Source organism: Ahaetulla prasina, chromosome 4, assembly GCF_028640845.1.
Source record: "Ahaetulla prasina isolate Xishuangbanna chromosome 4, ASM2864084v1, whole genome shotgun sequence".
NCBI lineage: Eukaryota > Metazoa > Chordata > Lepidosauria > Squamata > Colubridae > Ahaetulla > Ahaetulla prasina.
This window is the reverse complement of record NC_080542.1, coordinates 60,072,300-60,100,297: the sequence shown is the minus strand read 5'-3', so window position 1 is coordinate 60,100,297 and position 27,998 is coordinate 60,072,300. Positions and strand designations below refer to the sequence as shown.

General features: G+C 38.7%; 2 protein-coding genes across 9 annotated transcripts in view; both read left to right on the top strand.

Moving 5' to 3' along the window:
• Positions 1-13,789, top strand: part of EXOC3 (exocyst complex component 3) — a 38,110-nt gene extending 24,321 nt beyond the window's left edge. Inside the window, exons 11-13 of one of the 5 annotated variants that reach the window (XR_009154941.1) lie at positions 3,806-3,967; positions 4,943-5,770; positions 10,372-10,392. Coding sequence is in view for 3 of the 5 variants with exons in the window: in XM_058181283.1 (XP_058037266.1) it covers positions 3,806-3,967; positions 5,643-5,770; positions 10,372-10,543 (462 nt within the window). In the remaining 2 variants the exon portion in view is untranslated. The other 4 variants (XM_058181283.1, XM_058181284.1, XM_058181285.1 and 1 more) reach the window with 4 other exon arrangements.
• A 1,786-nt stretch (positions 13,790-15,575) lies between these two features.
• The window catches only part of PDCD6 (programmed cell death 6), a 78,874-nt gene continuing 66,451 nt past the window's right edge, over positions 15,576-27,998 (top strand). Inside the window, exons 1-2 of one of the 4 annotated variants that reach the window (XM_058180659.1) lie at positions 15,576-15,803; positions 15,964-16,025. In XM_058180659.1, coding sequence (XP_058036642.1) covers positions 15,751-15,803; positions 15,964-16,025 — 115 coding nt within the window. In that variant the 5' untranslated portion in view covers positions 15,576-15,750. The remainder of the gene's footprint in view (positions 15,804-15,963; positions 16,026-27,998) is intronic. The other 3 variants (XM_058180660.1, XM_058180657.1, XM_058180658.1) reach the window with 3 other exon arrangements.

Here is a 27,998-nt window from a genome sequence, read left to right as displayed (position 1 = left end):
TATATGCAGTAGAGAAAAATCCAAACTATTCAGCTCCTATTTTAGCTCAGTCTTCCCTGAGAAAGGCCTACTGTATTTTTCGATGTATAAGATGCACCTTTTTACCTCCAAAAAGAGGGTGAAAATCTGGGTGTGTCTTGTACACCGAATGTAGCCCTACCCACCTGCCTCCCCCCACCCTTCGGAGGTTGTCGGCCTCTGTGCGTTGCACAGCCACACATCCTCATGAAAACGGTTTTGCATCTGCCACAGCACTTCAAAGGGCCGCACTACAGCTGATCAGCGCTGTAGGCGGCTAGTAGACTGGTGCCTCTATTTTTAAAGAAGCTAGACCAGTGCGCTCAAAAAAAAAAAAGGCAATTAGTAGACCGGTGCCTCTATTTTTAAAGAAGGTAGACTGGTGCACACCAAAAAAAAATGCAAGTAGTAGACCGGTGCCTCTATTTTTAAAGAAGGTAGACCAGTGCATTCCCAAAAAAGGCAAGTAGACTGGTATGGCTCTGCTAGACGAAGCAAGCCTGGTAGATGAGTATGTTTCCTGATTAAGAAAAAAAAATTGGTCAAAAAACTCACAGTGACTCTGAAAGAATCGAACAGAAATGGGCTGGAAGCCAGATCTGCCAGAGATGTTTCTCTCAGGCCTACTGAGTCAAAACTGGGCCCAACAGGAAGGAGGAAGGGGCGTGGTCAAAAAACTATGACTCAGTCTCTAGGCAGATCTGGCTGTAGCAACCCATGTCTGGCTGATGCCTCAGCCTCACTGGAGAACTGGTGGTTTGCTGGGCGCTGCACAGGAGGTGTAAGGCAAGGTGCTGCCACCCGAAAATTGTTGCCGCAATCTCTGCTGCCTGGAGCCGCCCAAAAACACGATGCTCTTTCTTTGCCACTGCACACCCCATTTTTGGAACTGGGAGGCAGCGGAGATCTCCAGGCGGCTGAGATCGCAGCAACAGTGTTTTTAGGTGCCAGCGCCTTGCCTTTGCCCCCTGCGCAGCATCTGCTTTGCCAAGCAAGTCCCGACCTCCGCGCTTCCCTAGACCCCTTCCATTATCAAAATCCAAATGGAAGTGATGACGCCGCTGATCCTGATGCTGGTAGGCAGAGGCAGAATTCTTTTTTTCTTGTTTTCCTCCCCCAAAATTAAGGTGCGTCTTATACGCCAGTGCGTCTTATACACTGAAAAATATGGTATGTTCATAGAAGAGCAGATGGAAGAAACAGAACAAATATTTTGACATTGACAAACTATTTGTAAGATAACCTGTTTATTTTGAAAGAATTGAAATGTGTATCCCACTAAGTCTATTGATTCTAGGATACTGAAGGAACTTCCTGATAGTTTAACCAACATATGTGATATTTAAGAAAGCTTGACTGATATTAAAACAACCCAAATTTGTCCTATCTTCAAAAAGAGGGAATCCGGTCACCTGGAAGAGAGTTCTAGAACAGAACATAAAGAATGTTTGTTTGTTTAACAAATTTATATAGCTTCCCAACTCACAAACAACATTAAAAATCCACAGTGTATACCCTGCCCACATCCTTATCTGTGACAACAGAATCAGACAAGCCACTTAGTCAACTCCCCAAACACGCTGACAAAACTATGTTTTCAAAACTTTGTGGAAAAAGACTAGTCTTTTCTCTAATGGAATGATGCTCCAAAGGGATGGAGCCACAACAGAGAAGGCCCTCTTTCTAGGTCCCACCATAGGTACTTGTTGGCACCCTGTCTTCCTGTTTAGTAGGAGGTTAAACTACAGATTAAATATAAGTACCTTTAAAAAAATGCTATAATTACTGGAAGCATAATTTTGCCAAGGACCATTCTTGCAAAATTCATTTTATCTCAATATTTTTCATGACCACCTACCTTAGCTGATTGTAGAAATACTATTTCTGTAATGAATCAATTTCAGTAACATCCATCAGAATTTGATTAATAGTCGATAAATGAACAAGATGGCATTAGCTTTACATCTCTACAAAGCAATCAAAAAATGCTTATTAATCATTTTCATCACATTGAAGTGATAAATGCCACAAGGCGATGCCACAAGAACCATTCTTGATTTGTAGACATTTTTTAATGACTTGTATAAGGAGGTAGAAAGAATGCTTATTGGATGTGCAAATATTAATGAGATAGACATTTAATTGCTATAGAACATAGAATCATAGAGTAGGAAGGGACCTCAGAAGTCTTCTATCAAACTTCTTGCTCAAGGCCACCCCAGTGAAGTGGTTGTTTGATTTATTCTTGAAAATCTCCAACTCCTAGAGACAAGCTATTCCATTAATTAATTGTTCTCACTGTCACAAATTTTCTCCTTACTTCTAGTTAGGTTTCTCTTTAACAAACTTCCACTCATTATTTTTTGTCCTAGCTACTTGTAATTTGGAGAATAAATTGATCCCCACTTCTCTGTGGCATCCACTCAAGTACCAGAAGACAGATATATCACCCCTAATCCTTCTCATTGATAACCTAGACATATCCCTCAACACTTCATCATATGATTTAGCATCCAGACCTCTTATCATCTTTGTCTTCTCTTCACTTTCTAGGGTCTCAGCATTTTTTGTTTCATGATGGCCAGAACTAGATTTAGTATTCCAAAAGTGGCCTCACTTATCACTTTTTGTGATCTTGATGCTAACCTTCTTATTAACTTCTTGATATTAATCTTCTGTTGATGCAGCCTAGAACGGCATCAACTTTTTTAGTAGCCACTGCACACTGTTGACTCATACTTAAGTGATAGTCTACTAGGATACCCAGATCCCTCTCATAGTTACTACTGCTGAGCCAGGTACTACCTGTATCTACGCATTTGGTTTTTCCTGCCTAAGTGCAGGACTTTACTTTTCTTACATTAAACTGCTTCTTCTTTTGCTATGACCCAGTTTTTAAATCTGTCAAGATCCTTCTAAATCTATCTTCCACAATATTAGCAATTCCCCAGCTTGATGTCATCTGAAAATTTAATTACTGCTCCTTTAGGTCCTTCATCTTGATCATTAATGAAGCGTTAAAGAGTACTGGGCCTCAAACAGAAGCTTGAAGTGATCCACTGCATGTTTCCCACTAGGTTGATGTAATATCATTGAGAACTATGCGCTGTGTTGGTTGGTCAGCAACTGCGAATCCCATCTGGTTGTGATATTGTCTATCCCATATTGCTCTATCTTATCAAGATATAGAATGTGCTGTACTTTGTCAAATGCTTACCGAAGTTCAAGTATACTATGTCCACAGCATTTTTCCGATCCATTAATTTAGTCACTATTAAAGAAGGTAATATTATTTGTCTGGAGTGAATCTGTTTTTGACAAACCCATGTTGGCTGCTAGTAATTGCCTAGTTTGCTTCTAGGCGCTCAAAAACCTGCTTGATTACTTTTTTCAGGATTTTTTTCAGGTGTTGCTGTCAAGCTAGTTGGCCTATAATTTCCTGGATCCATGTTTTCCCTTTTTGACTATTGAAACCATCTCTGCTCTTTTCTAGTCTTCTGAATTCCTTTGTGCTAAATTAAAGAATGGCAGTGGTACTTAAAATGTTGTCCCATCAATATTGAGTTAGTTGAATTTCATCCCATCAAATGACTCCTAGTAATTTTATCTGGTCCATCTATCTAGCGGCCTACATGTCTGCAAGCTTTATCTCTAATTTTATGTCATTAAATTAAAGTTAATTTTTCCCTCCCTAATGTGGATGTTTTGGTAATTTTTGTTTGTTACTTTTGTTATTTAATACGCACATCCTGTCTAGATAACTAGATATCTTTTGAATTTTTTTCAGAAAATGACTGTTGAGTGCCATCGTAGAGTTGTTATGGAATATATCAAGGCTGTAATGTTAAAACGTATTACTTTTAAAAATGCAGAAGAAAGAAAAGAAGGTGCTGAAAGGATGAACAGGGAAGCCAAACAGTTCAGGTTTCTATTTAAAAAACTTGCAGCAGTAAGTACCATCAGTATAATGCTAAAAAAACAAAGTCTATATAATTGGCATTTTAAAATATTATTCTCCAGTACCAATATAACAATATATAGATGTCAATATTTTATTTTTTTTAATTGGTTGGCAAAATCTATAGTGATTTCTATAGATAAATTCATTATACGGTAGGTAATGTTTGATTACAATCAAAATTTAGCCTGGAATCTTCAGTTGCTGATTGAAGTCATTATTAAGTGAGACATTATATGACCACTTTGTTTAACAACAACAATCCCAGCTCTCCCAGTAGCTGTGCTAAGCAATTGTGCAGCTTATTAAGGGGAGCACAAGGAGTGCTTCAGGGGTTTGGGGAGGTCTGATATAAGCTACAGGGTCCGCTGTTGGGCAAAAGCCTATGATAGGCCAGAGGGCCAGGACATTCTTCCCAGTCCAATATTCTCAGAACGCCTCAGCTGGTTACAGGTCCAGCAGTGCACATAAATTGTTCCACTTACTTTCATATTTTCTGCACTGCTGACAGATGCACTCACCTGATGCAAAGCACGGTCTTCCTACAAAGTCTGCCTTGCATCGTTTTTGGGATTGTTTGGAAGGCTCCTTTCAAACTATTGCATGATTTGGAAAAGCACCTTTTCAAATGAACATTAGCTTGCAGAATGAAGAGAGGTGGTCTTTATATGAAGGCTATGAAATCTCAGTGAATGGGGGCAACTTTTCTGATCATTTAGAAGGATAGAAAGAGCCTCTTTATATCCCCCCCCAAACAAACATCTTCATTAGTTCTTTAGTTCTTTCTAGTCTAGAAAACACAGAAAGCTAGCAAAGGCAATTCTTTGGGAGGCTACTTTCTAGCCTTCTGAACTATTGCAAGAGCTGCTGACTGCAATACTAATTCATGTACTACAGATTGTAATGTATCAATTTCTGTTTATTTTCAATGTAATTCAATTTCATGTAATTAAAACAAACTAATAGGGGCTATGCACAATTCAAATATGATTCGAAGAAAGATTTGAAGAAGCTTTGGATTTTATGTAAGTAAAGCATGTGTTATTCTCTGAAGTTTATATGTCTTTTCAGTTTTGTACATGAATCTGAAGAAACATCGCAACTGCCTTAAAAATAAGAATTTTTTGAAAACATTTTCAAAGTATGTTAAGCCCTAGAATTCAGTATTTCACACTGGTTCACAATGACATTTAATCATTTGTTTCTCTAGATAAATACCTTGTTCTAAAGAGATAAAACAATTCATATATTTAATACATTTTCTTAAATCTGGTATGTAACTTTGCCAAATAATGACGTTGAAAATATGTTGTTATAGTAGAGTAATTTTAAGTTTTTTAGCTTAAAAGTTGTGTCATTACTTTCAGATATATCTTATACTCCTTAATAATAGTGCATAATATAATTTGAAATAAATGAAAAAGAGTTATTCTTTCAGTGGATTCCTTCCTTCCTTCCTTCCTTCCTTCCTTCCTTTCATGAAAACCAGGATGAATATGATATTTGATTATTCATTTAATATAAACATAATATTTTTTTAGAAATATTTATTGTCAATCATTGTCATTAAGAGAGTCATATAGTAATCAAGTATATTTAGTGTGCTGGAATAAATCATTGCATCCTTGATGAAACAGTTAGAAACAATAATTTGCTTGATTAATAGGGATCTGGAGAAGACACAGAGGGGCTTTGTGATGTCATTGAAGCTATTGCAGAGGTTTTCAAGCTAACTGATCCATCGCTGCTTTATTTAGAAATCTCAACTTTAGTTAGTAAACATCCTGATATCAGGTAATATTATACATTTCTAGAATTGAAATTTCTGGATTATTTCACAGTCGTAAAAACACTTTACAAAAACCTGAACAAAATCTTTAGCTTTGATTTTTTTTTTCTTCCTACGTGAAACTTCTTAACTAAAAGCGGTCCCAACTAAGAGATTTTATACAGTTCTTCATTATTTCAATTTCTGAATAATATAATATGTAACTACATGTAAATAATATTTGTTTTAAAAATATTTTTAATTTAATCCAAAAAACTGATCATTTTTTTTATAAAGTTAGCATAGAATATATATATTCTTAGATTTAGATTAGATTTAGAATCTTAGATTTTCTCCTAGAAGCACAAAGCTGTAAACACCTAGCCTGAAGATGACGAATGGGATTTCGTCAAAACGTCGCCAAGACACTTCCAATTTTACGTGGGAGAAAACCCGAATAACCAAAGACCTACATACACACACACACACACACACACACACACACACACATATATATATGCAGGTTTTGGTATGTTTGGGTCTTTTCCCGTGTAAGATTGGAAGTATTTAGGCAACGTTTCAATGAGATCTCACTCATCATCTTCAGGCTTTGGCTTTGTTCTTATGTGAGCAAAGTGTGGATTTTAACTGCTGCTTCTCTATAAATACTGGTGGGGGGGTGTTTTTCGAATTGCAGGCCTAGCTGTTGCAAGCTGATTGGTTGGCTGTGTTGCTACATATTGATTGGTTAATGGAGTTTTTTGAATAGCTGGCCTAGCTGTTTCAAGCTGATTGGTTGGCTGTGTTGCTAATTGGTTAATGGGGTTGTGTTTGTGTGGGAAGTAGCATTTTGGGCCCTGGTCTGGTTCTGAGTTCGAGGTCCTATTATGTGTTGATGTTTCTGTGGGTAGTAGTATTTTGGGGCCTGGTCTGGTTCTGAGTTCGAGGTCTTGTCATGTGTGGATGTTTGTGTGGGAAGTGGCATTTTGGGCTCTGGTCTGGTTCTGGGTTCTATGTCCTGTTGTGTGTTGGTGTCAATTTTTGTAGCTGGGATTCATTTCTTGACTAGTGCTAGTTTCCAGATGTTTGGTAAATGGGAGGTACCGTCACGTTTATTCATGTTATGGGGGTGTTTCTCTATTTCTATGGCTTCCATAATTATTCTCCTGTGATAGTGTTCAATTTTGGAGATTAATTTGGTTCCTTCAAAATCAATGTCATGTCCTGTTGCTTTAAGGTGTTGGAAGTGTAAGTGTAAGTTTGTAAGTGTTACAAACTACTAATCTCAAATGGATTCCAAAGAAACACAATTACAAACCTAATCCAAAGAGACACTCAACCCAAAAACCAAGACACAGAACAAAACAATGACATCGCCCTCCTCCCATACATCAAAGGCACTACAGATAAAATCAGCAAAATTCTCCACAAACGCAACATCAAGACAGCCTTCTACACAGACCAAAAAATAGCCAACATCTTAAGAAACCCCAAAGACAAGATCCAGCTAGAAAACCAAGGAGTTTATGAAATACCCTGCAATGTTGCCCAGCAACATACATTGGACAAACTAACAGGAGAATAAATGCACGCATAACAGAACACAAGATTGCAGTAAGAAAAGAAGAAAAAACTTCATTTCTCTTCCAACACCTTAAAGCAACAGGACATGACATTGATTTTGAAGGAACCAAATTAATCTCCAAAATTGAACACTATCACAAGAGAATAATTATGGAAGCCATAGAAATAGAGAAACACCCCCATAACATGAATAAACGTGACGATGGCTCCCACTTACCAAACATCTGGAAACTAGCACTAGTTAAGAAACGAATCCCAGCTACCAAAATTGACACCAACACACGACAGGACCTAGAACCCGGAACCAGACCAGAGCCCAAAATACTACTTCCCACACAAACATCAACATATAATAGGACCTCGAACTCGGAACCAGATCAGGGCCCAAAATGCTACTTCCCACACAAACATCCACACATGACAAGACCTTGAACTCAGAACCAGACCAGGCCCCAAAATGCTACTTCCCACACAAACATCAACTCCATTAACCAATTAGCAACACAGCCAACCAATCAGCTTGAAACAGCTAGGCCAGCTATTCAAAAAACTCCATTAACCAATCAATATGTAGCAACACAGCCAACCAATTAGCTTGCAACAGTTAGGCCTGCAATTTAAAAAACACACCCCCCCCACCAGTATTTACAGAGAAGCAGCAGTTAAAATCCACACTTTGCTCACATAAGAACAAAGCCAAAGCCTGAAGATGATGAGTGAGATCTCATCGAAACGTTGCCTAAATACTTCCAATCTTACATGGGAAAAGACCCGAACATACCAAAACCTGCATGTGTGTGTGTGTGTGTGTGTGTGTGTGTGTGTGTGTGTGTATACACATACTGAGGTTTTCATGGGTGTTTGTATGTAGGTCTTTGGTTGTTTGGGTTTTCTCCCGTGTAAAATTGGAAGTGTCTTGGCGACGTTTCGACAAAGTCTCATTCGTCATCTTCATCTAGGAGCAAATTGCTCCTAGAAGCATGAAGCAGTAAACACCAGCCTGAAGATGACGAATGAGACTTCGTTGAAACGCCGCCAAGACACTTCCAATTTTACACACACACACACACACACACACACACACACACATATATATATATATATATATATAGTGAAAAATTGGAAGTGTCTTGGCGGCGTTTCGAAGTCTCATTCGTCATCTTCAGGCTTCAGCCGTGCTTCTGGGAGCAATGTGTGGTTGCAGCTGTTTCTTCCTTTTCACACCTTGCTCCCAGGAGCACGGAGCTGGAGCCTGAAGATGGCGAATGGGACTTCGTCAAAACATCGCCAAGGCACTTCCAATTTTACACGGAGAAAACCCGAACAACCAAAGACCTATATACAAACACCGTGAAAACCTCAGAAAGCATATATATATATATATATATATATATATATATATATATATATATATATATATATATATATATATATATATATATATTTGTTTGTTTTCTGAGGTTTTCACGGGTGTTGGTATGTAGGTCTTTGGTTGTTTGGGTTTCTCCGTGTAAAATTGGAAGTGTCTTGGCGACGCTGACGAAGTCTCCTTCATCATCTTCAGGCTTCAGCTTCATGCTTGATTGCTCCCAGAAGCACGAAGCTGAAGCCTGAAGATGACGAATGAGACTTCGTTGAAACGTTGCCAAGACACTTCCAATTTTACACGGGAGAAAACCTGAACAGCCAAAGACCTATATATATATATATATATGGTGGATAGATGAATGGTTTATTATTTCCCTATAAACAATATTGATTCTTCTCTGTGGAATGTGCTTCACTGCCTTTTAAATGTCTATGGAGATTCTCAGTCATCCAGGTCATGGTTGTCCCAAAGATGTTTTTCAAGAGGCAATAAATTTTCTGGTTTTTCTTTGAAGACCTTTTGCTTCTCATCCAAGAAATTTCTTCAGCTATGATTGAATGGTAGGGAATAGAAGGATTTATACTCCTTGCAGATAGCTGGGCATTCATAAACACAGGGTACAACAGAAGAACAAACCCATCAGGACAAGATTCAGCAGTCCATCTGCATTTAAAAGACAAAGGCCACTCTTTTGAAGACAGCAAAGTCCATATTTTGGACCACTGGTTTGAAAGAGGGGTCAGAGGCGATCTGTGTCAAAATTGAACAGACCTCTCTCAACGGAGGGGGAGGGATATGACATCATCTATCTCCAATCTACCACACAGTCCCTTCAACAGTTCCAAGAAAGTTCCACAGCTATTTGCACTACTCAGATGACCCTGAAGACACAGATAAACCTCCAAGTGGACTCAGTCACGAAAAAGAATGCAAATAACCAGCTGTCTGCAAGGAATATAAATCCTTTCATTCCACACCATCCAGTCAGAGCTGAAGCTTTTTGGATGAGAAGTGAAATGTATTCAAAGAAAAACAAGAAAATCCAGTTGCCACTTGAAAAAGCACTTTGGGACATTGCCATTTAAATTTCCATTGCTGAAAATGGGCACATAAAAGCAAAGCTAATTGGGTCAGGAAAGATTGGGCCAGAGGAGGTTGATTGGAGGGCAAAACCAGCAATGACATGATTGTGCAACTCTTTAACAGGAATCATGGAGATAAAGTACAAACGGTTTGCCAAATGCCCAGCTCGCAATCTGATGACAGCAGGAGTGCTTTGATATCGGAAACTCTGAAGCCCAGTTGTAGCCATCATTTGTTCATCCCTGTCACAACTTTTAACTTGTCATTGAATGAATGGTCATAGGTTGAGGAGTAACTGTAAAGATTTAATAAATACTAAGTTGCTGTGATTGAAATTCTTCCTTATCCCAATACACCTGAAGTACAAAGTATAGAAATGAACAGATTAACTGGTGGATAATTAATAAAAATCTAATCATTGTATCTCAGTGCAGGCTTTCTTAAATACAAGTGATTTAAAAAGTTGATCAGTGAGTTCATTTTATGAGATGACAAGAATTCTTTAATGCAGCATGTGTGGTATAAAAAGATGCCACTTGCAGATTTCCATAAGTAGGATTTTTACTAACGCTACTTTATTCTGATTGGCAGAGATGACCATATTGCGGCTTTATTAACAATGAGAGGAGATGCCAGCAGAGAGATGAAGCAGACTATCATTGAAACTTTGGACAAAGGCCCAAGCCAGCCAAATCCAAACTATGTGCCACTTTTTAAAGAAATTATAGTTCCAACACTAACTGTGCCAAAGCTTCTTAAGTAATAACAATAGTTCATGTCAAAATTTGGAATGTTTTAGCTTACAATGCGTATAGAGAAAATACAAATTTCTTGCAAAGCATTTTTCCTCCTATATTAACATTTGTAACAAGATATAAGAATACCTAATTCAGTCACTGAAAAAATATATAATATGATGTCCAAGAGTGTTTTAGAATTGCATTTTTACCATTATTAGTGGATCCCCCCCAACTTGCATTTTTGTGTGCATTTCAGAAAAAATAAAGAGTGTCTATTTATGTCCAATTTGGATAAAAAATTGAAAGCAGCAATATTTTAAGGGTACATAAATTATCACTAGATTTGAAAAGAGAGTTGTGTTAGGTGTTTGCTTAATAAATGAATAGCACTGGTGTTGCATTTTTGAATTGTGTGCACATTTGGCTGTCCTTTTGTGAAACATTTATTTAAATACTTATTACAAAAATTTATGTAAAGAAAGGAGAAATGAACAGAAGAGTGCAAAACTGTATTACAGGTAATCCTTGTTTAGCAACCACAATTTGGTCCAGAAATTCAGTAATTAGACATAACAGTTGCTAAGTAAAAATTACATTACCATGACTGTACTTACTATTTTACTTCAGTTTTCTTTTGCTTAATACTTCCTTCAGTTGAACAGAGGTACTTTCTATATGAGATCTTGGTATGAGGTAAATAAGCAGGTAAAAGTAAGGGGAGAGAGATAACTGCAGAAGGTTGTAAATACAGCTGTTGGTCCCTAAATTGCCTTTTTACTATTGTAACTTCAAATACTAAATGAAGCAAATCACTAAGTGAAGACTACCTATAATTATAAATACTGTGCTATCATTTAGAATTAATGGGGACAATTTAGGATATTAATCCAAAATCTTGATCAATTTATTTCCCCAATAAATTTCCACTCAGTTTCTGCTTCAACATACCCAGCAAAGGGAAGCATACTACCTGTCTAGATAGTTTGTAATGGACAAACTGGTCTTACCAAAATGATACTCATTGTAGGAATAGCCAATCCCCAATTCCAGATTACATATAAACTATGGAAACTGGGATACTATAACTTGTGTAATAAAATTGAGCAGCAATCTGGACAATCCATATAATTTCTCTCTCTTCACCCTCATTTTTACCAAGAAACAAAATTAATAGTTGAATTAATGTATCAAAATTTAAATAATTTAAATTAATTATTTAAATTAAATAATTTAAAATACTGCAGAGTGCCCCTAAAAACACACACATTCTCATGAGATCGCTGCTTTATCCATAGTGATTAAGCATTTTAAAAAATTAAAGGTGCAGTCTTCAGCTGTTGAAAATTTATCACTACACAAAAGCATTAATGAGTCTTAACCCTCAGATGGGCCTCTGGTGGCTCAGACTGCTAAGATAGTCTGTTATTAACACAGCTGCTTGCAATTATTGCAGGTTCAAGTCCCACCAGGCCCAAGGTTGACTCAGCCTTCCATCCTTTATAAGGTAGATAAAATGAGGACCCAGATTGTTGGGGGCTATAAGTTGACTTTGTATATAATATACAAATGGATGAAGACTATTACTAACATAGTGTAAGCCACCCTGAGTCTTCGGAGAAAGGCGGTATATAAATGCAAATAAAAAAAAACCCACAATTTTCTGATTCAACAGAATAAGACTCAGGATTTTGTTTATATGATACATAAAATGGTTATGCAACACAATTTTTTGAGGTCTCACAAAATTTTCTTTTCAGTGAAAGTATACAGAATTTAGCATATTAAATCATAATATAATAATAAACTTCCTGAAAAACAGGAAGCAGCAGATGAAGCTAAGCAGAATCACATCAGATACCTGTACAATTAGCACAGGGCCCCTCCAAGGCTGTGTGCTCTCCCCAATACTCTTCTCTCTGTATACCAATAACTGCATCTTAATAATAACAGAGTTGGAAAGGACCTTGGAGGTCTTCTAGTCCAACCTCCTGCCCAGGTAGGAAACCCTATACCATTTCAGACAAATGGTTATCCAACATTTTCTTAAAAATTTCCAGTGTTGGAGTATTCACAACTTCTGCAGGCAAGTTGTTCCACTGATAAATTGTTCTAACTGTCAGGAAATTTCTCCTTAGTTCTAAGTTGCTTCTCTCCTTGATTAGTTTCCACCCATTGCTTCTTGTTCTACCCTCAGGTGTTTGGAGAATAGTTTGACTCACTCTTCTTTGTGGCAACCCCTGAGATGTTGGAACACTGTTATCATGTCTCCCCTAGTCCTTCTTTTCATGGATCTTTAACGATCCATCTGTTAAACTATTGAAGTTCACAGATGACACAACGGTGATCGGTCTCATTTGAGACAATGATAAATCCGCATATAGACAGGTTAAAAAACTAACATAAGAGCACCAGCGTGCCTACCGTCTCTGTCCTAATGTTCCCTTTAGTTGTATTCATTTTATGTATTCAATTCATGCTTATACTTATATATATTATTTAATATGTATTTGACAAATTAAATAAATAAATAAACTAGCCTTGTGGTGCGACCAGAACAATCTGGAACTGAACACACTCAAAACTGTAGAAATAGTGGTAGACTTTAGGAGAAACCCTTCCATACTTCCACCTCTTACAATTCTAGAAAACACAGTATCAACAGTAGAGACCTTCAAATTTCTAGGTTCTACCATATCTCACGACCTAAAATGGACAGCTAACATTAAAAACATCATCAAAAAAGCACAACAAAGAATGTTTTTTCTGCGCCAACTCAGAAGGCTCAATTGCCTTCCATTGAGGATCTATATACTGCACGAGTCAAAAAGAGGGCTGTGAAAATATTTATAGATCCCTTACATCTTGGACATAAACTGTTTCAACTCCTACCCTCAAAACGACGCTACAGAGCACTGCACACCAGAACAATTAGACACAAGAACAGTTTTTTCCTGAATGCCATCACTCTGCTAAACAAATAATTCCCTCAACACTGTCAAACTATTTACTAAATCTGCACTACTATTAATCTTCTTATTGTTCCCAGCACCCATCTTCCATTTATGACTGTATGACTGTAACTTAGTTGCTTGTATTCTTCGACTGATATTGATATTTCCTGATTGCTTATTTGTACCCTATGACTATCATTAAGTGTTGTATCTTAGAATTCTTGATGAAAGTATCTTTTATGTACACTGTGAGTATATGCACCAAGACAAATTCCTTGTGTGTCCAATCACACTTGGCCAATAAAATATTCTATTCTATTCTATTCTATATGGTTTATTATTTTTGGCTTAGCAAGACCAGTCAATTAGTTTTTCAAGAATCAATAAAAAAGCAATATTTAGCCTGATGTAGGAGCTCACTAATTCAAATGAAAAATGCCCACATTATTATAATTAATATTGTATCATATTAATATAATTATATACTATTATATAATATATTAATATAATATTGACATTACTAATACAACATTAAAACTTTCATTTTCTACTAGACATATTTTGTTAGTTTCAGGAGAATCAAAAGTATTTCTAAAGAAATAAGAATTAACTGGAGTCAGAAAAGCATATGAAACTGGTTTGCTTATTGATAAGTTATGATTAGCAAGTTGTGTAACCACTCATTGGATGAATATTTCATCTTGTGTATGTGGTAAGGAAAGAAAACATGGAAAAATGGAAAATGGATTACCCCACCTAAATTCTTCAAACTGTATGACGGCACACCTTTTTTTTTTTTTAGAAGCAGTCTGAGAAAGAAAAAGAATTATTAACTTCTTGAATGAAGAACAATTTCAGGGAGAATGTAGGAAGAGACAGAGGCAGAAACAAAGAAAAGAAATTTCGATAGATGAGTCTGCGCTAAACTAAAATGTGTTTGACTTGTTTGTGGTTTATTATTTGTGCAAAACCAGCCAGAGAATACATGTATGATAGTGTGTTATGCTGAACCCACAGGTGGTTTGTTAAGAGAACTGTGAACTAGAGAATTTAAACTTGGAGTGCATTAGTGTAGGTGTTTCATTCAGTTCACATGGCAAGGGTTCCTATCAAGAAGTTAATACTGATGGCTAAATGTACATAACATGCTGACGCATGGTTTGTTGAATAGTTAAGTGAATAAACTGTACAGTCTAAATCAGCCATGTCCAATGCAAGGCCACATGTGGCCCTGGGCAATTAAATGTGGCTCCACAAAACTAATAAAAATATAAAAAAAACATTTTTATTTGTATACATTAACTAATATGTTATATGCAACCCAAAACAAATCCTCTTCACTCAGTGTGGCCCAGGCAAGCAAAAAGGTTGCATACACCTGAGCTAGAACATACAAAAAAAGTCATATACCAGTTTAGTGTGTTGTGGCATCATATGTGCTTTGTAGGATTCCTTCATTCCTCGAATCAATGGTTAGATTTGCATATATCATTGGCTATATTCATGCAAATGGTGAATATATTTTAATCTCGAGTGTCATACAAACACAGCCAGTGAAAATGAATTTGATTCATCAAAACTATTTGCATAGCTTATTAAGCCAAATAAAATCATATGATTTAATTCATCAAAGGCAGCACTGAGTCTTTGCTTGAGCCCCCAAATTTGGGTTGCAATCCTCTTGGCAGCAAAGTAGAAAAATCTTTGTTACCTTCTATTGGTGGTTCTGGTATCTATAATCCAGCTCTAATACCTTCGATGACTTCCATAACCCTGTGTTTCACGCACTGTGTCAAACTTGGCAAAATTAAACTGACTGGCTGGGGAAATCTGGGAGCTGAAAGTCCACACATCTTAAAGCTGTCAAGTGTGAGTCAATGTTGAAGTAATCGCACCGTTTGACAAATATTCCATAGTGTGTGCATAGTTAGATTTAATTAGGTAGTAACCATATGTAAGGGGAACTGGCTCATACAAACATACTTAGGCCAAGCCCATGTTTTTTTTTTCCAATCACGCTTGGATGGATTTAGACAACACCTTCAAGCACAAAAAACGCAGTAGAAATCGGCTTCAAATCCTTTTAGCCCAGCCCCTTCTCAGAATTCCGCCTGCCGAGTTGGATGCGTCATGATTTGTGTCAGAGAAGCAGAGGTGGCTGGTTCCTTTTTTCCCACCGAAGCTCGGACTGAAACCCGGAACTGGTTCTGAGAAGGCCTCTTCCTTATCGAGTAGGGGTGGGGTTGGTTTTCTTCTTTCCGCAGCTAGTTTGAGGCGGCATGGCGTCTATAGGCATGCCAGACCCGAGCTTCTTGTGGGGAGTCTTCCAAAGGTGAGTCGTGTGAAGTTTCTCTTTTTCTCTTAGGAAGAGGAGCGATGAAGCTGAATCGGGGAAGGCGCCCTCTCCTCCCTCCTTACGCGCTGGGAATTCTTCTTTGCGCCTGTTCTTGGCCCGCGTCGTAATTGGAATATTTTCTTGTGCTTGATTTCAGGGTTGATAAAGACCGTAGCGGTATCATCTCCGACACCGAGCTCCAACAAGCACTTTCAAACGGTAGGATGCCCTCTTTACTCCCTAGAAGTGCTGCTCTAGAACGCCGGTTGCGTTTACACAACTCCGTTTTTTAATGTTTCATTTAAGCATACTGCGTTTGGTTAGCTTGTGTACCTTGCTAGGTTCAAACGTAGTTTATTACTCGGTGCTTTAATGTTTCTGGAGAGCACATTATCTCTCCCTCTCCCCTGTGATGTTGTATAGCAGGAATATTTTCTTACTGCAATATGAATAATCAAAAGCCGGAAATATAAATTAATTAAATTCAGTGACAGCAATTGGAACCTGATTAATCAATTCCTAGAAAAATACCCTTTATGTAATGACATTGGGATTCTAAAACTAAAATTCAGTATAGCTCATTTATAAATTAATTACACCCTTTTGGTTTTCTACTTACACTTATACATTTTGATTAGAATGATCTCAAGCTAAATTATTTTTCTAAGGAAATATGGAGGCAAAATTCAATCTGTTATTACTTCTATTGCAAATTGTCTAGGGATTTTTGAGAGGAAATAGTACAACTTGCTGCTCTCAAATAGCTAAAGAGAGCAGGTCTGGTTATTTCCTAAAGAGGAGTCACCAGAAATTCCAAAGATTAAATAAAGACATCAAAAGAACATTCCATAGGAAGGCAATGGCAATTTCCTTGTTGCTGCTAGGAAAATTTTATGAGCATGTCCAAGTAGTCACCAGAAATCATTCAGCTTCTGGGAGAGGTTATCTTCATAAATTGAAAGACATTTTTGCCTGTAGTAGCCTTCAAATGGAGATATATGTGAAAACTAAGACAATTCAGAATATTTAGTTGAAACAAATCAGTTAATAATTAATCACAAAAAGGGTGAAAATCCTAGTGATTGATTAATTTTAAAGAACAGTGAACCAATTGAGTATAAAGAAATATACAAACTTCTGAAAGCTTGTTTCAAAGCTGGTGCCACTAAATATAATAAAGTTTTATAGGAGGGTTCTTAAAATTTGTTTTAATTGCTGAAAGATTTTACTATGACATTCTTTGATAATTTGATTAAAGAAGAGATTATAAAAAAATACCTGAATATTATTTTCCAATTATATATAACAAATAATGCAGAAACATTTTCTTTGTTGTATTCCATTAATACAGCATGAAGACAATTTTGAAATAATGTAGTTTTTAGTTTGTGGTGAATCATATAAAGAAAAGATTTTGTAACGTCTGTAAAGAAAAGATTACAGAAAGTTTGTAATAATGAACTGAAACAAGTGGAAGAAACAGCTTTTCTTTGTGTTTGCTCAAATCATGTTTCACAATATAAGAATTTTAAGAATTAGTTTAGTATCTTGAAAGTTATAACAGTATTATGACTGACATCAGAAAGTACTGTTGAAAAAATCATGGACTCAGGCAATGGATTCTTCTGCCTGATCACATTTTAAGTTTATTAATCCTTTTTTTTTTTGGTTTGTTTAGTTCCCGGTGTTTTAAGAGGGATTTTTAATTGTCTGGGTTTCTGTTTCCATACTTGAGTTATAATTAAAAAATATTTGTACACCAGGGGTGTCAAACTCAATTTCATTGAGGGCTGCATCAGGGTTGTATGACTTGGGGGGAGGGGCGGCGAAGTGGGCATGGCCAGCTTGAAATCATCCATGTCGGGGGCACTTGTGGTAGCCTGAGCGCTCTGCCAGAGAAAACAGGCTCCTGTGCTCCTTTTTCGGCTGTGACAGCCTCCTACAACCCTCTTCCAATGAAAATGGAGATCCATTTTTGCTGGCAGAGGCACCACGGGCCGGTCCTGTACTGTTTCCAGGGTGGCCCCCCAAGCCAGATCTAAGCCCCTGGGCCTTGAGTTTGACACCCCTGGTCTACACTGAGGTTTAGGAAAAGGATATACTTGTTTATACTATTATATCTGAAAATTGCAATTCTTTTTAATTTTGTGGCAGAAATGGAAACCATCATTCAATGTTCTTTTATATATGGGATGAAGCTTGTATTGCAATGTTTTTTTTTTATTATTCAAAAAGTTTTACAAAAAAATTTCCCCCCCTTTCCCCCAACCCCCATCCCTCCTCCCTTCACAAACCCCCCTCCCCCCTCCCCCCTGACTTCCCAGAAGAAACACAAGGTATAGTTAAAAATAAAACAAACATATGCTAAAAAAATTCCCAAAACTATTATACCAATTTTCCCTCTCTAACTGACTTCCTCCTTACAAAGCCAAAATCCTCCAAAAAAAATAAATAAATTTTTTTTAACAATTAACAATAATAAAATATATAAATAAGTAGAACAAATTAATCTAAAGTATTTAAAGCCAGCTAATGCGTAAAAGTCCAATCCAATTCAGAGAATATCTCCCTTATAGCTTCTATAAATATATAATTTTCCCCCAAAATCTTTCTTACGTAAGATCTTTCAAGAATATTCTATTTGCAATTCAGTAGAACACATTATATAATTTGAATACAAAAAATTACAGTATCTCAACTTTATATTCAAAATCCAATATAAATCCAAATATTTAGTCTTTTATGATAGATGTGAAACATGTAATCAACCCATTTCTTCCAGATCTTTCTCACATAAACTCTTTCAGGGACACTAATGTTTTTATCTGTTAATATTTCAAAAAAAGATTCTTTCAAGGATAATACTTTTATCTCTTGCCATTTTATTTGATGCATTAGTCTCTGTCTTTCCTTCATTACTCCTTTTAAAAAGTCAATCACAATATTTCCTGATAGTTCCTTATGTCCAACAATCCACAAGTTACTGCCATATATTCCATCAGTCCGGAATGAAAACTCTTGGAAAGCATTAACCCTGTGAATTTTTCCAATTTGGAGACAGCCTCTTGTAACACAGATTCAGGCATTTCATCTAAACTTAGATCATCTAGTTTATTCACGATCATATCTTCATTTTTATCCATTTTTGTTTGTACCTCCATTCCATCCAAGTACTGATTACACTGGTTAATTTCCTCCAAGCTCTCATCAAAAACATCCCCATTTTGTATCAATTCGTATTTTTAAATAATTAAATACATTCTTTCTGTATAATCCTGTATAAAGTCACGAATCCATTCTTCTGAAAGAACCTTCATGGCGAAGGTCTTACGGAGAATCCCCTTATGAAATACTTAAACAAACTAATATAATCCAACAATCCACAGTCCAACACAATAAGATAAAATCTCCATTCACTTTCACATTCTCAGCAAATAAACGCCTTTTTTCCTTTAAGTATAGGAGAACTCAATTCGTTACAATCCACAAATAATGTTTCCCAGCTTCTTAATTATGCAACTTGCTCTTTACTTTCACTTCCTCAAACGCCATTTTAAACAATCAGTTAAAGCAAGGGGGAAAAAAGTTTCTCTTTTTAAAAGGTGGAAGTCAGGAAATCAAAAATACTTGCAATCCAATAATTGTTCACTCGTGCTTCTTCCGTCGGCATTTGAGCAGAGATTGACACCTTCCTCTTTTGCGCGCACTGAAGATAGCAGGATTTCAATGGGATTCAAACCCTTCGGACTTTGCATAAGAAAAACAAAACCCCTAGGGGAATCTACCACTCCCCCCTGCAGCTCTATCCTCTCTCTTTCAACCAGAGAGAGAAATCGAAGCTGGGAACAGCTGTTTTTCGCTGTTTTCACCGGCTTTTACGATATCCAGTGCGGATTGCCTTTAAGTTAGGCACCCAGCGAGAAAGGTGGGGCCAAACTGGAAGTCCTTGTATTGCAATGTTCTGTCCAACCTATTGCCAATTTTGAACATTCATACCTTCAATAAATGTTGATGAAATGACTTGTCATGCTCATATGTAGTGACTCACATGATTAATGGAAATAGCATTATTCATCTCCATTTAGAATACTGTAGACTAATTAATATTCAGTGTGTAACATGACTATAAAAAAAAGCAACAGTTCTAATTTCTTTTTTGTTGGCCAACCTTACTTTCAGAGTTATATTGAGCATACTAAGCATATGTGAATAATTAGGGCAATCTGGAACAAACCAGTGCAGAAAAATTAAAAGTGATTGATGGATGACTAGAAATTATAAAGGAAGATGGAAGTAATCAGGAATATTTAGTTTTGAGAAGACAGAACCATACATGAACAGAATGGGTAGCATTCTTGAAAGGAAACTACATTATTCCATGACGGGCCATTTGTCATTACAAAGGGCAGGTCATGGAATATGGGCTTAAGTAACAGGAAGGCACAGTTCAACTGATTATTAAAAACATTGGGATCTGTTTTGCTGATCTCCATTGAATTGTTTACAACAGTTTGTTTATATTTTCTTTTTATTTACTAGTGTTTGTGATTGCATGTTTGGCATATTTATTGTTGGAATTACTTGTGTAGAACTATGTTAGAACCAAAGAAAAGGTCATTTAGACTGTCTTGTCCAACCCCTTTTCAGTGCTGAATGCAAATTGGATCATCAATCAGAGAGCTCTGTAGTCTTCTCTTGAATACATACAATTAAGGGAATTCATTTTATCATTTATCTTTCTGAGTAAATGCTTCCATTGTCAAACTATGTTTAGTTAAACTATGGTTAGCTATATTTATCATATGGATATAAACATTAATACTTTTTTAAATGAAATACATGATAAGGATTTTGCTAAGACATCTGTTGGGCATGAAATACAGAGGATATTAATGAAACTCGTGAACTTGAAATTGCATTGCTTTCCCTTGTATAGTTTTACACTATCGTTCCTTGGGAGTTGAGAATGAACCAGTTCCACAGTTGAGCATTCTATGAAAAATTTAGGATAAGATGGATTCCATCTTTGATAAGCATTCATTGGAAACTACGCTTATAATTATGTTTTCTATTGATGCATATATATCTTATGATGTAGAGCAACATCAACATCTATAATCTAGAGAATATAAAGCAACAATTAAACTATATTAGAAAAAACTACAGGTATATGAGGAAGAATTGAATAATAAAAATATTAAAACATTCAAAAGGAATAATTTTACTTATGAAATTGGATAAATACTTGGAAAATAAAGGTATTTTTAAAAAATTTAGGGGATTTCCTACATCTGATTTAATCAATTGAAGTATGTAAAACCAAAAGAGAATTCCCCACTGAGTGGGAGAAGGGAGTGAATACTACATCATCATGTTATACCATCATTTGCATGATTGTGAGGAAGCCATTCCTGGAAAGTTGAAGGATGGGGGGGAGGGGGAACAGTTGGCTATAAGAAAATGAAGACTGTGCTTTCCATTAAGATATTTTTGCTCCTGTTACCTCAGGATATATATTGTGGAATGAACAGGTACTGATGAGACAGGTTACGAGTAAGTAATTTGGCTACTCAGTTCAATGCAAAATATCTTCAAAGTAATTGCATCTGACTTATCTGCTTCTACAGCCTACGTCTAGGACCCTGATGGTGAACCTATGGCACACGTGCCAGAAGTGGCACCCAGAGCAATTTCTCCGGGTACATGGAGACGTGGCCTGTTGCTTTTCTGGGTTCCGCCATGTTGGCCAGTTGGTCTTCACACGTGCAGGAGTGACAGAAACTGAAAGATCATCTTCTCAGTGCACGCATGAGCACTGGGTGGCTGCTCTTTCAGTTTATGGTGTGCGGGCCGGAGAAGACCAGGTGGGCAGTGTGCATGCGCGTTCCGGAATCCACAAGAGAAGCAAGAACAAGGGGAGCAGAGCTCGCAGCCAGGACGGGTGGGCCGGGACTTCCCACCCGAATGGGCTTCTTACATGGCTCCAGGCCATGGCTACTGCCACACGTCTGCGGCCTGGCTTGCTTGGGCACATGGGGCAATGGGATAGGGGTATCCTGGCTGGGGGGCCAGCTGCCCCTGCCGCTGTGAGGGGGGCGGTTCTTGCACCATCACTTCCGGAAGGGATGGTGCCAGAGATGTAGGAGGAGCCATGCTGTCCCAGGAGGGCCGGACGAGAGCACAGCATGGAGATGCTGCCAAGGAGTAAGAAGCATGCCAGCTGGAAAGCGACCGGAAAGGGTGGGAGGCTGCACTAGCTTATTCTCAGTGGACTATGAGGGGCACTTCATTCCTACCAGAGTTGTGTGAAGTTCTGCCTGCCTGCTGGCCTCCCAACCCGAGCCCCAGGAATGCCAATCCCCCTTACGTCCAAGGCCGGGAAGGGGCTCTGGCTTCCTCTCCCTGTCTAGGGCTGCAGAACTTGGTTGTCAGTGGGGATGTTCCGCCACCCCGACAGGGACCAGAAAGCCGGGCACAGGGGTGGGAGAACCCCAAAAGGCCAAGCAGGGCCGCCATATGCGCGCTGGACAGCTTGTCTTTGTGCCTGCATGTGTGTACCAGAAACCAGAAGATCACCTGCTTTTCTGGTTTCTGGGGCACGCACCCTTTGCACATGCACACTTCAGCATTGTGCCAAAAATGTTTGCGTACACTCCTGTTTTGGCAGTCGGTGCTGAAAAGGTTAGCCAACACTGGTCTAAGAGGTACAAAAATCTTCACTGCTACTACTTTCTGAATCATAGCTAGAACCACCTCTGGATTCCATTGCTGTATATATATTACACTGTCAGCAAACAAAGAAAAACACCCACACATGATTTAGAATCACAGCAAATGTGAAATCACAGAATTCAGATACACTCAATTGAGCCTAAAGAATAGGAAGGGAAAATCTCTTGTGTTAAAAAAATATTTGGAATGTTGAATATACATGTTTCCTTAATTTATTTCTTGTTTAACAATATTAAATATATTTACATATTGAAGTTGTGCTAAAAGGGAAAGAGGAATTACTAAGCAGAAGCCAAATTACAAATCATAGATCCAGTTTTTCCTGATGTTCAGAAGTAAATAATGCTGAATTTGTTTCATTAGGAATCTAATCTATTAGAATTTCAGGATCTGAAAAATTATTTATTTCCACAATAGTAATATATCTTTTGATAAAAGATAGAATATTTGTAAATTGACCAGAGTGTAAAATTTAAAAAAAATACTTAGTTCCGTGACATACCCAATTCCTGCAACCATTCTTCGTATGTTTTAGTTTCTGGCTCCTGAATCTTTGTTGCTCTTCTCTACTCTTTCCAGAGTCTCAACATCTTTTTTTGTATTGTGATCAAAACCGGATGCAATAGTCCAAGTATGGTCGTAAAGCAATACTAATACTTCACATGATCTTGATTCTGTCCCTCTCTGAATGCAGCCTAGGATTGCATTGGCTTTTTTGGCTGCTGCTATAAATGGTTGGCTCATATTTAAGTGATTGTCCACTTGGATTCCAAGATCCCTCTCACAATTACTGGCATTGACCCAAGTTTGGTCTAGTCTGTTACTTGTACAGTTGGTTTTTCTTGCTTAAGTGTAGAACCTTACTTTTACCGACATTAAATTTCATTTTTTTAGATAGTGCCCAATGTTCAAGTTTGTCAAGATCCTTCTGTATCTTTTGGGTGTTGGCTATTCCTGCTAGGTTAGCGTCACCTGCAAATTTGCAAGTTTCCCTTCTATTTCCCCATTTAGATCATTTATTGAAGAGTAATGGGTCTAAAACAGAACCTTGGGGTACCCCACTACCTACTTCCCTCCATCTGGATGTAGTTCTGTTGAGGGCTACATGCTGACTGTGGTTTGTCAGCCACTTACAAATCCCATTGGGTAGTGATGTTGTCTATCCTACATTTTTCTAATTTACCAAGAAGTAGATTATGGTCAACTTTGTCAAATGCCTTACTGAAATCTAAGTACCGTATATACTCGAGTATAAGCCGAGTTTTTCAGCACGTTTTTTGTGCTGAAAAACGTCCCCTCGGCTTATACTCGAGTATATACGGCTTATACTCGAGTTTTTTTTTTTCTTCTTTTTTTCACATTATACCGGATGGCGCAAACTTGGCGGGCTTTTGCATTAGCGCGGGGAAGCCCTGCCGGTGCAGTGAGAGGGCGGGGCGGGGGAGCCGCCAGCCTTCTCGGCTGAGGGAGGGAGGGTTTCCCCGACCGGTAGCTGCCTCATTTCCCACCCTCGGCTTATACTCGAGTCCCCAGTTTACCCCAGTTTTTTGGGGTAAAATTGGGGACCTCGGCTTATACTCGGATCGGCTTATATTCGAGTATATACGGTATACTATATCTACAGCATTTCACTGATCCACTAATTTAGTCACTTTATCAAATAATGAAATAAAATGGATCTGTTTTTGACAAACCGAAATTGGCTTCTGATTACCTACCCATGTTGGTCTGCTTTTTGGGCATATAATGAAGAGTTAATTATTTGTAGAACATCATGTACGTGTTTATTAAGTTGTTTATATGCACTAACTAAAATGTTCTGAAATGTGTATATACTGGATTTGTACATGGAAGTGCACTGGTGAGCTACTTTGGAGTTCTATGTGTTGTATGAACTAAAGCAGGGGTCAGCAACCCATGGCTCCGGAACTGCCTATGGCCCTATTAACCCTCTGCTGTGGCTCCCTCCATTCATCCCTCTGCTGGGGAGAGAAGCGGCCGCTGCTGTTGCCGCCTCCATGGCCTGCCCACGGCTCTCGCAGCACCTTGCACGGCACAGTGAAATTTAGCACGCTTCACAATGGGGGAGACGAGTTCCTTCCTCCTCCTGGAGCCCATTATGACACGGAGCCACAATGCGAACCTGTCCCACTCGACCCTGGTAACAGTAGTGGCATTGTCCACAGCGCGGGACGGGCCACTGTCTCAGGGCAGAAAGCAGGTCCTGATTTCACATCCCTCCCTCCCCCCCTCCTCTGATTTCACCTTCGTTTCTTTAATCCTGTATATTATGGTTTGTTGTTATTAGTATTTATTAAAGAATGCTGTGTAGCTTAGAAGTTCTCAGCAAAAATAACAGCAGCTGTTTTTAATGGCTGAAGCTATCCTGGGCTGTTATTTACACATACACACACACCTATTTTTATTCCATTTTTCCTGGGTCCTTGAGAAAGGAATGGCATTTTTTCCCCATCTCCGTCTTTAATAATCAGGACTTAGCACTGGCATGAGATTTAAGCACATATTTTGCACAGTGTCTCTCCTCCCCCCACCCAAAAAAAAAAAAGGATTCAGAAACATGAAACAGGAGGAGTCCCCTCTGGACTTGGGGGAGCAGAGAGAGAGAAAGGGAAAGGGTCAGGGGGCTACCAGTCTGAGAACTTGGTGAGGTCTGGAGCTACTGTGTTTTATGCCCATTGCCTCCAAACAAGGCCCTTCGCTTTCCCATGGAAAATGCTCTGAAGCTGGTGGGGAAGCAAAGAGCCAGTCGATACCATGGAGGGGGTTCTCTATCCACTCCCCTCTCACAGTCTTTTAGCTACTATTGTCCCACCTTGCTTCCCCTTACCCTTAAAACGAGGCTAGGGAAGAAAGCGGATGGGGGAATCTAAGGGAAGAGACCCAAGCAGATCCCTCTCTGAATAACCCTCCTGCCCAGATTTCATCTCTGATCCTCTGATGAACAGACCCCACCCGACTTTTTGGTCTCTGGACCACCGCGCCTTTATTTTTCCCATTTATTGGGGGAAATTGGATTTTTATTGGGTCTTTCCCCCGACCCCTGCTAAAAGGAAAGCCAGCTGGGCTTCTCTTCCTAGAAGTCCCCCTATCCTTCCCCTGCTCCCTTCCGCCCTCTCAATCCCACTTTGGGACAGAGGAGCGCACGCTGGAAATACGTGTTGGGGTGACATTGGAGCACACCTTCTGACTCCGGTGCTTGGCCCGCAACTCTCCATGCTCCTCCAAGCTTGGCTTGCTGAGAAGGGGGGGAGCAGTCCTAATGCTTCCGCTGCCCCCCTCCCCGCACAGCCCCAGCCATTGCTGCCCAGCTTCCTCAAAGGCACAGTGCATTTCAAAGGCCGCAGCTTGCATCTGAAGGTGCTGAACAGTGTCTCGCTGTGAGAGCCAGGCCAGGCCTCTCCACCATCCGACTCGCCAATGGGGGCACTTCTGCTGGGCCAACTGCCCCCTCTCCCGCTGGGCCTTTGTGCTCAGCGCTTAGCCGTGGGAGGGGAGTGCTTCCCCACACTGCCCCCTTTCTCTTGGCCCCACCAACGAGGGAGGAGGAAGACCAAGCTTGGAGGATGGCCTCCACCCCACAAGATCCACCCCTGCCATTCTCTCTCAGCCCTCTTTGCTGGCAGTAACAGCAAATGTACCACGATGAAGGTGGAATCCTGTTGCCACCCAAATGTAAGTACAGGGGCTCATTACTCCCAGAGTAGGCAATGGGTGACAACTCTTTCATTATCTGCTGCAATAGGGCGACAGAGAGCCACGGCAGAGGGATGAAAACTCCGGAGCCATGGGTTGCTGACACCTGGTTTAGAAAACTAAGTTATAGCTAAAAAGGCCAGGATTTACTGTAGATCCTTGTGAATTGCCAAGCATCTAATAATTTTCTGTTACTTTTTGTTATTTCTGCAAATAGTGTAGCTAAAGAACAGTTTTCAAGTTTTCAAGTCCTCCTAAAACAGGGATCCATTAATACAAATTGTGGTATGGAAATTATATTCCATCCAGGTTTCTATAGAGCACACCTTGTTCTAATGGTCCTTCCTGAAAAATGAAGCCAAATTGTGGATTTTTCTGTCACAGAGTAAATATTAAATCTTACGGGAAAGCCTATGAAAAACACATCTGTTTCTTTTCCTCTTTTTCATTTTGTGGAATTGGTTTGAAATTGTGAACTAAGAAATAATATTGATTCACAGATGCACAGTTTGAAGCCCTAAGGCTGTATATAGTCCCTCAAGTTCTCTGCTACGAAGTTTTACCAAAGTATAATTTAAAATATAACAGAAAAGAGAAATCTATCACAAGAATATAATTCTATTAATTATATTTAGTTTGAATTATTTTAATACTGAATTATTTATTTAAAAATAAATGAAATGAAATGATTATTTCTTAGGACCCATCTACACATTTTTAGAGTTTGGCCATCAGCATTCCAGTCAGGTCTGGTCTTTGACTTGGGAAAACTATATGCTTGTAATCTAAATTCAGGCTGTACAACCTTTTTCAGGCTGAAACTATTTTTGCCTTTGAATGGGGGTCTGAGGGCTATTACTATTATTATTATTATTTATTCAATTTTTATACCACCCTTCTCCCGAAGGACTCAGGCAGGTGTACAGCCAAGATAAAACAAAATGGTACAAAAATATACAATTAAAATACAAATTAAAAAACTTATTATATAGTTGGCCTAAAAACTTTAAAAATATATAAAACTAAAAACCCCATTAAAATTAGTAATAAAGTTAAAACCAATAAAATTTAGGCCAGCCCCGCGCGAATAAATAGATGTGTTTTCAATTCGCGGCGGAAGGTCCGAAGGTCAGGTATTTGGCGTAAACCCGGGGGAAGTTCGTTCCAGAGGGTGGGAGCCCCCACAGAGAAGGATCTTCCCCTGGGGGCCGCCAGCCGGCATTGCTTGGCGGACGGCACCCTGAGAAGTCCCTCTCTGTGAGAGCGCACGGGTCGGTGAGAGGCATGAGGTAACAGCAGGCGGTCCCGTAAGTACCCAGGCCCTAAGCCTGCTGCGAGGACAAAGTTGATACGTTAGTTGCGAAGTCATGTCTGACCCATTGTGATCCCATGGACAATGTTCCTCCAGGCTTTCCTGTCCTGTACCATCCTCTGGAGTCCATTTAAGCTTCAGTGACTCCATCCAGCCACCTCTTTCTCTGTCATTCCCTTCTTCTTTTGCCCTCGATCTTTCCCAGCATAAGGCTCTTCTCTAGTGAGTCCTTCCTTCTCATTAGGTGACCAAAGTATTTGAGTTTCATCTTCAGGATCTGGCCTTCTAAAGAGCAGTCGAGTTGATCTCCTCTAGGACTGACTGGTTTGATTGCCTTGCAGTCCAAAGGACTCGCAGGAGTCTTCTCCAGCACCATAGTTCAAAGGCCTCAATTCTTTGATATTTGAAAATTGATATAATTAATACTAATAAAA